A 13,415-nucleotide genomic window follows, 5' to 3' on the forward strand; every position below is an offset into this window, starting at 1 on the left:
CCTCTGGAGGAGCAGGAGGTTGGTGACGGTGGCACAGTCGCACGTGGCCCAGCCTCGGTCCAAGACTCCGCCGTGCCCTCAGCTGTTGCCGTTGACAACGGGAGGAGGAAGAGGAGAAAGAGGAGGAGGGGCGGGGGGGGGGGGGGGGCGCTGGCAGAGCTCGTCTGGTACTGGAAGCCAAGTTGCCCCCCTTGCAGGGAGATGGGCGGCGTTCGTGAAGCGGCTAGCGTTGGGATTGGTGCTATGGCTGCGCATCAGATAGCGCTTAGCACGTGCACGTACACTCACACACGCACGGGGAATCTACACACACTCACACATTCACACACATGCTGTAGATAGACACATAGATGCATTGGATGGTTGACACACATACACTGGAGAGACACATACACGAACGCACAAATGTCTTTGAATCCAAGGACAAGCTGTGACAAAAAAAGCTTTTTGATTAGCTTTGCTACAGTGCCATGGAAACGTCACATATCTTTTGTCTGGTGTTCTTTCTTGATACCAAAAGAGCCCCATCCTTGCAAGCCAAAACCCTCCTACACAATGTATCAAAAACAGCATGGGTTGACTTCATGGCAGAATGTGTGGATCGGTGTACGTGTGTGTGTGTATGTTTGTGTTTTTATGTAATACAATTGTTTTTCACTTCCTCTCAATGTGCTGCTGTCCAGGCTGGATTACGACATTGACCTGCTCGCCAGCGATTGTGTGTATTGATGTTTGTCTCCTATGAATCTGTGTTTTCAGATCCCAAGGTGAGCAGAGAAAGCTGACCAGCATCCTATTCGGTCTGTCAATCCCCCGGCCCTCTCCTGGACATCTGATTGGAGGAAAAGTCCTGAGTCAGAGGGGAAAGAAAATGTCCGCCGCTATGAGCGCAGCGCCCTTCCTGCCCTTCGTCCTCCTCCTGGCCATGGTAAGCTGTTTGCCGACACTATATTTGGTCACAAGGCCCAGGGGACTGTCAGCGACACTAGCGTCCATTCGTTTTACGACAGAAGTTGTTTGTTGCCCTGTTTGTGTAGTGCCACACACCAGGAATCCTTGTCTTGTCTTTGCAAGGCAGCCTAGAGGGGGAAGTGCAATGTGGGTTGGCGGGGGGGGGGAGAGGGGGGGGGGGGGTGGAAAGGCAGGCTTTGATGAAAGGTTGAGGGAAGAGTGATTGACAAAGTCAAAACACTCTTCAGATGGGTGGGTGCTCGTGGATAACCTGTGCAGGGTTGACTGCAGGGTTGGGACGGTGTCAACGCTTTACGACGGCGATACGTGGTTTCCACGGAGCTGGACTGGTACCGCCATGTCCTCTGATGCCCCGCGTTCACATGCACCCCTCCACGTCAGAGATATCTCTCTGTCTCTTTTAATTTCTCTTTCTGTCTCTCTCTCTCTCTCTATCTCACACACACACACATGCGCACACACACCTTAATCATTGATTTCAACTCCGCCTGTGTTTATGCACGTTTCCATCCAAATGCAGCATCATAACCATGTTCACCTTATTGTGTGTGTGATTGTCTATAAACGTTTGAATGTGTGTGTGTGTTTGTTGCTAAATTGATAGATTAATTGCCATTTAATAAGCTGATTTAGTTTCTCCACTAAACAATAATCAATCTCAGCATTCCAATGGAAGATTATATAACCATATAGGTTTATTTGTGACTGTTATATTACTGTGAGCTTTATTGGAAAAGCTGTCACATTTGTATTTACTTTTTTACATGCTATTTCCTGTTCCAAGAATTATATACGCAAAGTTTTGCATTGGAATAACGGCTAAAGTTATTCTCATAGGTGTAAAGGTGTATGGAATAGGAATGAGAGACTATAGTACTATATGGTATTCTTGGTCTGGGTACTCTCTCTCTACCGCCCTCCTCTCCCCCCTGCATTCCAGATATAAAATTGAAATACGATTGTGTGCAAATTTTCCTTTAACAATAGTGAGTCACTCTCTTTTCAGAGTGAAGCGTTGGCTGAGGATTTGAGTGCTGCAGCGGCTATGTTTGTACGGAGAAGTTGGCTTTCATTGTGTGGAAGAGCGAGGGGGCTTGTGTGTGTGTGTGCACATGTGTGTGTGTGGGTGCATTCGTGTAGGTGTGTGTGTGTGCATGCATTTTTGTTTGAGAGAGACTAACGAAGAGAGAAGCAAGAAAGAGACAGAAAGATAGGGAGAGAGAGAGACAGAGAGAGAGAGAGAGAGACAGACAGAGAGAGACAGAGAGAGAGAGAGAGAGAGAGAGAGATAGAGAGAGACAGAGAGAGAGAGAGAGAGAGAGAGAGAGAGAGAGAGAGAGAGAGAGAGAGAGAGAGAGAGAGAGAGAGGTAGGAGAAAGAGGGGAGGAAGATAATGCACGCAGGGATCATTTACTGTATCGCTGCCATAGCGATGGAGCGGAGATCTGGGTTGCTGTGAGGCAGACAGGGAGAGAGAGAGTTACACATGTGTTATAAATGAGGACCTTCGACCCGAGTGCTTCTGTGAAGGAGAAAAGAACTGGGGAGAAGAGAGGGGGGCGAATCCGAAAGAGGACAATCAATCGATCAATCAAATGTATTTTCATTACACATTTATACACCACAAGGGTCTACCAAAGTGGCGCTAGTAGAAACAAAGCCATATGAAGCACTTAGAGCATAAAACACAAGATGGAGGGATGGGGGGAGGAACGAGAGGACTGAAAAAAAGAGAGCAAGATGGGGTCTGACCTGCCCTCGTCAACACGAACGGCCAACTCCAGTTTAGGAAATACTTCCTGTGATCCAGAGGTTACATGCACGGCTGCACACACACACGCTGACCCTTGAATGTTCTCCCACAAAAGAGTAGTAGCCATGAGAGATCTAGGGGGGTCTGGCAAACGTGATTCGATTGTGAGAGAGAAAAAGAGAGAGGGCTCGGGGGGTGGCTGGAGAGAGATAGAGACGGTGTAGAGAGCGAGAGAGAGAGAGAGAGACAGACAGAAAGAGAGAGGCACACACAGGAGAGGGAAGGCACAGAGGGAGAGAGACAGAGAGAATGTACGTGAGAAAGAGAGAGAGAGATGAGGGGGGAAGTTTACAGGGACATGTCTGCCCTAATGATGTTTCGACACTAATCTGAAGTAATGTCTAATTCAGGAAGCCTCGCTCCTCTCGCATCACGCCCCTAGATGTCCTCTCATCTCCCATCTCCGACTCCATACCTGCTGCTTAGCAACCACAATGCTGATTAGCAGAGAGGATACATCTCGCATAAACTTCCCTTTGTCCATTTGTGTGTTTGTGTGTGAGAGAGAGAAAGAATAAGAGAGAGAGAGAGTCTGATGGAGAGAAGAAGAGGGAGAGAGGGGGGGAGACAGACTTGCGTCATAGCTATTATGACTATTATGACTCTGTGCACAATGAATTCTTTTCATTTTCTGCATGATTGACAGTCTATAGCAGAGCTGTGTGTGTGTACGTGTGTGTGCATTTATTGCTGTGTGTATTTGTGTTAGTTTCATAAGAAAAAGAAAAAGAACAACCAATTAACACGTACAGAATCAGACTGAGAATGTGTGAACGAAATGGATTCACAGCATCAAAAGACTGTGTATATATAATTTATAAAGTTGTTACACTTGTATTGATCATAAAAGGCCAGTTATTCAGACTGGGACTACTGGTGTAACTATATTCTCTCCAGAGCATATTCAGTCGTCAGTACCATCAGCCATCTAGCGTGACAATAGTTAGAATCTACATACAAGGATAGGCTCAAGTCTTGATCCAGGGCAATTAGCCGACACACTGTCTGCATCGGTTAAAGAACACTCTGGGATCGTGGAATAGGCCTGACAAAGGGAATTGCCCTGAAAGAGTTCTAAATGTTCTAAACAATCTTTTGTTGATTTGAATGCATTGCAGGCAAGATTTCAGTCATTCAAGCTGATTTACAAAGATTCGTCTAACCTTAAATTTGTGACACAATCAGTGAGACTGGTTACAATTTAGTTTGGGGGGGATAAATGCTAACATTTACTTGTGTTCAACACACATACATACAGATATGCACACACACCAGCACACACACACGCTCGCTCACACACACACACACACACAGGGTTCACGCATACGCATTGTGATCTAATTAAAGTGAAGTATTGTGATCCAGGATGAGCAGACAGTGATATAATCAGTCACAGGAGACCTGGTCACATGACCCTGCTCTGGCGCCTCTTTCTGCTCCAGCTGCTAAGCTGTCGCCGTAACACACACACACACACACACACACACACACACACACACACACACACACACACACACACACACACACACACACACACACACACACACACACACACACACACACACACACACACACACACACACTGCTCCACACTACCTGTGCCAACACCCCTTAGCTTCTCCAAAGACACCTCTTACCACCCGCCAGTGCATGGAGAGTTTGCAGTTATATCTTTGCATAGTCATACAAACATGTATATGTCAAATGTAAGAACCTTTTGACTACAATACAGGCTGTTTAGTCTGGGAATTTTTTCACATCAAGCTCCCACACAGAAGTGCTTGTGTGGTGCCGGCCTCGCGTGGTGGTGGTGGGGGGGGGGGGGTCAATCTTCAGACGGCGACCTCCATGGCCCCCCACAGGCAGGCACCAGGGCTGTCACGTTGAGCTCTCTTTCACACCTCTCCATCCTGGTGGCTTGACTGTTCTCCTGGACCCGGTGTGTTCCAGTCGACTGTGACGGTTGGGACAGTAGAGTGTGACCTTGAGCTGAGAGCGCGTGTTTTGCTCTTAGCAGGTTGAGAAGTAGGTGTTAATGAAATGTTTTTTTTTTTGCTTTCTCTGCCTGGAGTGGAGGTATGATGTTTGGATCTTTGACTCCTGTGTGTGTGTGTGTGCATATGGCTGTGTGTGTGTGTGTGGGCGTGTGTGTGTGCGCGTTGTATTGCAGATACCAGGTCTTCACTCGGTGCAATCGGACTGCATCCTGAAGCTAGAGCAGGAGAAATGCATGGAGAGGATCAGCTCAGACGACCCCGGAAACGACCCAGAGTTCGGTACGTCCTACCCTCCTTCTCTGTGTGCTTGTATGAGTGTGTGTGTGTGTGTATTGTACTGTACAATGTATGTGTTGAGACCATCGTTTAGCTTTTTGTGGATTTCTGAGTGGTTATTTTTCTGTGGCGGGCCATATTGACGGGCTAACACATTTTCTGATTAAATATTGATGTAGCACTTTGTTTTGGTTAGCGGCCTAGCGCCATTGATCATGCAGCGCTAAGCTGTAGCAAGTCATTTTAATCACTGCACGTTAGCGGATGAGAGCGTAGTCCATTTAGCCTCCAATGTTAGCTTCGGTTCCTAGCTCCTCCTGTTTTCATTTGTTTGGTGTCGGTTAACAATTCTTGCAGGAACGAGAGAGAAATAGGAAAACAAATCAAACGGACACAAAGCCTAATTAGATCAGAGACCGCGGCAGGCTAATGAGAAAAGGATATAATACTCAGAATTAGCGTCCACATTCTGCTCCACTGACTCTGACCCCACACTCCAAGAACCTGAACACAGATCGTTAGTTAGCTTGCACTGCTTTGCCTTTGAAAGGGAGTGTATGGAGTCAGGTGGCTGAGCGGTTAGGGAATCGGGCTAGTAATCAGAAGGTTGCCAGTTCGATTCCCCGCAAGGCCAAATGACGTTGTGTCCTTGGGCACTTCACCCGACTTGCCTCGGGGGAATGTCCCTGTACTTACTGTAAGTCGCTCTGGATAAGAGCGTCTGCTAAATGACTAAATGTAAATGTAATGTATGGTGTGTGTGTGTGTGAAAAGTAAAAAAGCAAGAACAAAAGAGAAACAGGGACAGCCCAAGAAAGACCATTTAAACCATTGTGTATTCTTATGTTTGCCTCACACATCTGAAATATAAAGTTAATGTTCCTATAATGTTCTCCCTCTGGGTCTTGCCTTGTTGTTCACATTCTCCAAACATTCCTCTGCTCACCTTGAGAAAACATTTTAAGAGCAGCATGATAGGAGATGGTGTCTCGAAAGCTTTCAGAGATTATTTCCCAAATTTGTTTTGCACTTACAGTAATATACACAATGCTTTTCAGTGCATTTGGCTAGGAACATCAACAGTGTCTGTCTATCTACAACAGCTATCTATCTATCCACCCCCCCCTCTCTCTCTCCCCCCTCTTCCCCTCCCCCTCTCTCTCAATATCTCCCCCTCTCTCTCTCGCTCTCTCCCCCCCCTCTCTCTCGCTCTCTCCACCCTCTCTCTCCCACCTCTCTCTCTCTTTATATCACTATATATCAATACATATATATGCATACTTTATAGATACATATACATATGTACAGTATATGTATACTGTATGTATATTTGTATTCATAGAGAGACATAGACAGCTTGTGTGGAATGGTAAACTCCAGAGAGACCAAAATAATATCTAGCTCCATGGTGTGGCCATCTTGTTTTGAAGCTTAAATGGGATCTGACAGCCAATGATTGACAGCGGTCTCTGACAGGGATGGGGAATCACAGACCCCCCCTTCCCACCCATTCCCCCCTCCGGGCTCCCAGCTAACAAGAACGGAGCTTTCCAGACATACTCTGGAACCCCTGACCCTGTAGCTCAGATGGGGCTCCGTACTTCCCCCTCTGGAAGGGAGTGTAGTCTCAACCCTTTGTGCTGTTCTTTCTTTAAAGGCTGGAACACAGCCACTGTGAAAATAGATGTGTACAAAGACTGCAAGGATGTGGCTGCACCGACATCAGTGTGTGTGTGTGTGTGTGTGTACAGGATGTGTGTCTATGTGGGGGAGTTAGTGTGTGTGTAGTATGTGTGTCTGTGTGGCAGTCAGTGTGTGGGAGTGTGTCTGTCTGTCTGTGTGTACAGTATGTGTTTGTGTGGGAGTCAGAGTGTGTGTGTGTGTATACGGTGTGTCTGTGAAGATTGAGGTTTGGCTGGGGGAGTCCTCGACTAAACCTCCAGAGAGATGGAAGATATATGTCCACACTGGATGTAAAGATAAAGACAGCAGTCCTGTGTGTGCGTGTGTGTGTGTGTTTGTTGATCCATGTGGAACGTGAGCTCAGAACAACATTAGGAGAACACGAGGGGAACATTCTGGGGGGGGGGGGGGGGGTGCTGGGAGAGCTGCTTGGTGAGGCTGATGTTGTTTGAACAGAAACAGGAAGAAGGCATGGTGAACAGATGCTGGTCTGCCGTTCTCCATCTCTCTCTTGCTCTCTCTCTCTCTCTCTCTCTCTCTCTGTCTCTCTCGCTCTCTCTCGCTCGCGCTCTCTCTCTCTCTCTCTCTCTCTCTCTCTCTCTCTCTCTCTCTCTGTCTCTCTCGCTCTCTCTCTCACTCGCGCTCTCTCTCTCTCTCCATCTTGAACTCTTTCTTTCTCTGTCTCTGTTCCTTTTTCTGTTTCTGTATTTTCTCTGTCACTCTTTTTCCCCCGACAGGGTGTCAATTTCGCTCTCTCCGTCTCCTTTCTTTCTTTCTCTCTCTCTCTCTCTCTCTCTCTCTCTCTCTCTCTCTCTCTCTCTCTCTCTCTCTCTCTCTCTCTCTCTCTCTCTCTCTCTCTCTCTCTCTGTCTCTCTCTCTCTCGCTCTCTCTCTCTCGCGCTCTCTCTCTCTCTCCATCTTGAACTCTTTCTTTCTCTGTCTCTGTTCCTTTTTCTGTTTCTGTATTTTCTCTGTCACTCTTTCCCCCGACAGGGTGTCAATTTCGCTCTCTCCGTCTCTCTCTCTCTCTCTCTCTCCATCTGTATCTCTCTCTATCTTTTCTTACACTTTTTTCTCTCACATTGTGTCTGTCTCTTACTCTCTCTCTCTCTCTCTCTCTCTCTCTCTGTCTCCTCCTCTTCCCTCTTTCGCTCCCTGTCTATCCCTGCAGCATCCCTGCAGTGTTCTCCTGGTGGGTCCTCTGCCTTTCAACTATTTACTGTATCCTGTATATAGCATGTGCATCGGTTCTGGAGCATTGCCAACTCCTCTACCGTCTATGAACATCACTTACTGTATTGGCATTCCCTCTGCAGTCAGCTTCTTAGAGCACACAGACCCCTTGACCTTTAGCATACGAAAGGGAGAAAGAGATCAAGGGAGAGAGAGTGTGTGAGAAAGAGAGAGAATGAGATGGTGACAGAGGGACAGGGGACGGGAGGAAGGGAGAGCCAGAGAGAGAGAGAGAGAGAGAGAGAGGCAGAGAAGGAGAGAGAGGGAGATAGAGAGAGAGAGAGAAAGAGAGAGAGAGACAGAGAAGGAGAGAGGGAGATAGAGAGAGAGACATAGAGAAGGGGAGAAACAGGGAGATAGATGTAGAGACATAGACAGAAGGAGAGAGAGAGGGAGATAGACGGAGAGACAGAGAGAAGGAGAGAGAGAGGGAGATAGACGGAGAGACAGAGAGAAGGAGAGAGAGGGAGATAGACGGAGAGACATAGAGAGAAGGAGAGAGAGAGGGAGATAGACAGAGAGAGGGTTGTGGGGATTGGAGTCTGTGTCGCTGGTCTTCTTGTGTGGCCTGATCATGACTGTGCAGGCTCAGCTGAGAGATATAGAGGGGGGTCGGCTTGGTTGGGGGATGGGAGAGGGGGGGAGGAGGGGGCGTGGGGGGGCGAGTGCAGGGACTGGGGAGGGAGGCGGAGGAAGGCTGTGAATATCAATGAGAGTTTTGCAAGGTCACCTCCGGAGTGGGGGACGCACACTTATTACGGCTACGATCCCACCGTAGAATGAGCACCCCCCACACATACACACACACTGTCAACCCACAACGTCTGTGACCCATCAGCTCGGTGTGTGTTTGTATTCTGTCCTCACAGCCCTCCAAGCTAGCCTGACCAATCGAATCACGCTACGCACACTCGTAGAGACACAGCTACCAGAGCTGCTCCCTCTCTCTCCCTCCTGTGCATGATATGCAAGCGTGTCACATCGGCAGCAGCTTCATGGAGCTTAAGCGCCACCTGCTGGAGAGTTGAACGAACTGAAATCGATGGAAAAAAAAATGGGTTTGCCAAAGGAGAATCCTCAAAGAACAAGTTTTGTTGTTGTTTTGTTTTGTTTGGTTTTCATTCACTTTTCATACGTTTCATTTTTCATTCGCTTTTATATTAGAGGTACATTTAACGGATGTATATTTATCTATGTACATTGTATTTGTTGTCTCCGCAGGGTGCCCATGGATGTGGGATAACCTGACATGCTGGCAGCCAGCGAGGGTGGGGGACGTGGTAGAGGTCAACTGCCCCGAGCTCTTCCACGAGTTCCTTAACGAAGGAGAGGAAGGTGAGCAATGGCAGCCGTTCGTGTCGATGGCTTTTGCCAGTAACCTCACGGTTGCTGTTGTTCCAAGTCCTGCTGTACGCTGGTCTGAGATGTGCCGAGCCTTGCCTTTAAATGACTTGTGTTTTTGTGTGTGTGTGTGTCTTTGTGTGTGTGTGTCTGTATCTTTCGGTGTATGTGTGTGTCTTTGTGTGTGTGTGTGTGTCTGTGTGTCTGTGTGTGTCTTTGTGTGTCTTTGTGTGTGTGTCTGTATCTTTCGGTGCATGTGTGTGTCTTTGCGTGTGTGTGTGTGTCTGTCTGTCTTTGTGTGTGTGTCTGTGTGTGTGTGTGTGTGAACAGAGCTGGGGACCGTGAGTCGGAACTGTACAGAGTTTGGATGGACGGAAACCTTTCCCCACTACGTGGACGCCTGTCTCTTTGACGACAGCAACAGCACAACAGTGAGTATCTCTCCCCTCGGTGGTCTACCGGGGTCCACAGTGGCTGTCGCTGTTCACGCGAGTGTCTCCTGCGCTACTAGCTGCGTGGAAGACGTTTCACTGGCCCCATTCCCTGCCTGGAGATTAATAGTATCAGAGCTTGATCTTACATTACCGAGCTCATGTTGTGTCCTCAGTTTGTTGATGTTGTTGTTGTTCTAGGACATGTACTATGTGTCAGTGAAGGCCTTGTACACGGTTGGGTACAGCACCTCTCTGGTCTCCCTGACCACCGCCATGGTCATTCTCTGCAGGTTTAGGTGAGATATCTCCAGCTTGAAATGACGCATTGTATAGCAGTTGGCGCCGGGCAGCTTTTCAGTGGAGGGTTTGCTGACCCGGGATTGGTTGCCTCCACAGGAAGCTACACTGCACCAGGAACTTCATCCACATGAACCTGTTTGTGTCGTTCATCCTGAGAGCCATCTCGGTGTTCATCAAAGACGGCGTGCTTTACGCCAAGGAGGACAGCGAACACTGCTTCATACACACTGTGAGAAGGACGAGCGCGCAAACACCCGCGCGCATGCACACGCGTGCTAACACGCACACGCAAACACGCACACGCAACCAGTAACCCGGATGTTCTGTTTCCCACAGGTGGAGTGTAAGGCAGTGATGGTGTTCTTTCATTACTGCGTGCTATCGAACTACTTCTGGCTGTTCATAGAGGGTTTGTACCTGTTCACCCTGCTGGTGGAGACCTTCTTCCCAGAAAGGAGATACTTCTACTGGTACACCATCATCGGCTGGGGTGAGAGTTCATCCGGAAGGTCCAAACATGGGCAGGAGATGGTTTATCTAAGCACACCTGATGTTTAAAGTAGGTCACGTGTATTCATGTGTGTGTGTGCGCCTTCTGCTTGCATGTGTGCGTTTGTTTCGTGTCCAGGGACACCCACGGTGTGTGTGACCATATGGGCTGTTCTCCGGCTGCACTTTGACGATAAAGGGTGAGTTTCCTCATCCAGTAGGGAAACGTGTGGAAAAAGTTCAGATATTCTTTATTATCGTTATTGTTCAGGTCGTTTTTTATATTTTGTAGTGATATTTTGTGTACCTGTTGCTACCTGCTACCTAGGTGTTGGGACATGAATGACAACTCTGCCATCTGGTGGATGATTAAAGGGCCTGTTCTGGCCTCCATCATGGTGATAAGCATTATTGTTTGGAACTTTGTACACATTTCTGGTTTTCTTAACCCTGCATTGTCACCTAACTTGTCTGCGACTTTCCCGCAGATCAACTTTGTCCTCTTCATCGGTATCATCGTCATCCTCGTCCAGAAACTGCAGTCTCCAGACATTGGTGGAAATGAATCCAGTATTTACCTGTAAGTCATGTTAGGTTCAGTCGGTAAATGGCGGTGCACTTTTGAATTCCTTTGCGGAATGAAAGAATCGTATTTCAAGAGGAATGTTTTCGGATCCACGTTTGATGTCAGCCTGTTGACCGGGCTGGAACAGTCTCATTTCCCACCAGTGCTGCTCTCTACGATGTCGGTCCACTTTTGATGATGTCACGTGTGTTGATTGGCAGGAGGCTGGCCCGCTCCACTCTGCTGCTCATCCCTCTGTTTGGGATCCACTACACGGTGTTCGCCTTCTCCCCTGAAAACGTCAGCAAGAGAGAGAGGCTGGTGTTTGAGCTGGGCCTCGGCTCCTTCCAGGTTGGTAACCGCTCTCTGATTGTTTTAGTTTTTTTGGTGTGTGTAGGGGACGGGGAGATTGTGTAGGTCAGTGTAAAAGCGAACCCGCTATCCCAGGCAGGGGCGGGGGTGTTTTCTCACTTTGCACCCCTTTCTTTTTCTCCCCCTGTAGGGCTTTGTTGTGGCTGTGCTCTACTGCTTTCTGAACGGAGAGGTAAGAGTCCTTTTATACAAACAATTTGTTCTTCAATCTTTCTTTTGTTGTTGTTCTATATGGAATCGGATAGTTCAACAGGGTTTCGGAGAGATAAGAGAAAGAGTGCGAGAGAGCCTTTCCAGAAAGGTCCATTAATAATGACCGTGCGAAGTACCTCCCTGAAGGTGCAGTCGGAGATCAAGAGGAAATGGCGCAGCTGGACGGTGAACCGATACTTTGCTGTGGACCTGAAGCACCGGCACCCTTCGCTGGCCAGCAGCGGGGTGAACGGGGGGACGCAGCTCTCCATCCTGAGCAAGAGCAGCTCCCAGATCCGCATGTCCAGCCTGCAGGCCGAGACCCCCGCCACCTGAGCCCCCTGGGGGACGCCGGCCCCTCCGCCAGCCACTTCCACACTGGACCCGACACCCCCTCCACCCCCACCACCTCCTCCACCAACCTCCCCTCTACCTCCGCCACCAACCTTCCCATCAACACCCCCACACACGCCCCAGTACTCTCAAACCATAGTAGCCCCAATCCTCACCCTGAGCCAAACCCACTGGATCAAGACCCAACCGGTACAACTGTGCCCATAGTTTGACCCCCAAACTCAACTGGCACCTCACTCACTGCACATAAACTAACGTACAACACATAAACCTCCGATAGATTCAATTTATCATGGAAAACAACTACAACAACAGGCTATCTAACCCAAACAAACCCAATGTCCTCCAACCCTTCCTGACCTTGAAGCCACCCCAGTAGCTAGCCCCACCATGCTGGGGTGCAGTTGGGATTCTGCCCGGTTACAAGCGTTTTACTGCTGGAGCTGCCAGCCATGTGGGTGGGGCCACACTCTGAATGTCAACCAATTGCAGGAGCCATCTGGAAAAGGAACAGAAATGTTACCTGCTCTGTACTGTACATATATAGTCTTCATGTGACACGTAAATGAAAGTGAAGTGAACTATTGTGGTGCTGGGACACCAGCCTAGACACATTCATCATGCTATCACCGTGGCGATGACAGCTCGGACATCTGCATGACAGAGTTCTGAATCTGGAGTGGCAAGAGGTCACATAACATTGTGTACGTAATCGATCAGTCGACCGATGAGTTGATAACAACCGCCTGGTTGAAAGATTGAAGCCAGGGGTGTAACCCTCGCAAGAACATGTCCGCAACCAACTTCAACGACTGAATCAAGCAACTCGGGCCTTCGAACTGAATAAGTGTCAAAGGTCAGTGAGAAAGACGCACGACTCACCAGGAAAGTGGAATAAGAAGGCGAACTCTGTATCACTAGCAATTTTCTATGTAAATTACAGTTCTTGGTATAGGAGTTTTAAAACGTCATCCACTTGTTCCAGTAAAAGCTGTGATTATTGAGGTGTTCTGATTGGACGACACCTCACTAGTGCTACTTGCCTCTATCCTGCCAGAAATAGGGATGTTAAGGCTTATTTCCTTCGGCCAAAGTAACAAGCATTATTTACAAGAGAGGCACAGTATATTTTCTACCATTTAACAAAATGCCAAAAACATTGATGATGATTACAGTTCGATGCTTGCCTTAAAGCATCTTCTATGGATGTTTGCAACAGGTAGCCTACAATGCTAAGGTTTGTCAACTACGACCATTTGTCTACAATAGATCTTGTTAAATCTCAGCATTTGGGGTGATTACCTGAGGTGGGAGTGCTAACAGTTTTAAAACAGCCGCTAGTACAGAAAATGTCAATGAGAAATGACTCATAAGTGGTATTATGGGTCCAATTTA

At 48.1% G+C, this 13,415-nt stretch overlaps 1 protein-coding gene across 2 annotated transcripts; it reads left to right on the forward strand.

Moving 5' to 3' along the window:
- The first annotated feature begins 871 nt into the window (after positions 1-871).
- On the forward strand, positions 872-12,002 carry adcyap1r1b (adenylate cyclase activating polypeptide 1b (pituitary) receptor type I). Of its 2 annotated transcripts, none has more exons than XM_067230326.1 (13): positions 872-935; positions 4,963-5,061; positions 9,195-9,308; positions 9,645-9,745; positions 9,947-10,044; positions 10,145-10,277; positions 10,385-10,538; positions 10,677-10,737; positions 10,866-10,935; positions 11,026-11,117; positions 11,324-11,453; positions 11,605-11,646; positions 11,814-12,002. In XM_067230326.1, the coding sequence occupies exons 1-13, from the start codon at positions 872-874 to the stop codon at positions 12,000-12,002; spliced, it is 1,347 nt and encodes a 448-aa protein (XP_067086427.1). The 2 variants fall into 2 exon arrangements, with proteins under 2 accessions (XP_067086427.1, XP_067086426.1); XM_067230325.1 differs by having other exon boundaries at positions 878-928; positions 4,956-5,061.
- Positions 12,003-13,415: the final 1,413 nt, after the last annotated feature.

Source organism: Osmerus mordax, chromosome 27, assembly GCF_038355195.1.
Source record: "Osmerus mordax isolate fOsmMor3 chromosome 27, fOsmMor3.pri, whole genome shotgun sequence".
In the NCBI taxonomy this organism is placed as follows: domain Eukaryota; kingdom Metazoa; phylum Chordata; class Actinopteri; order Osmeriformes; family Osmeridae; genus Osmerus; species Osmerus mordax.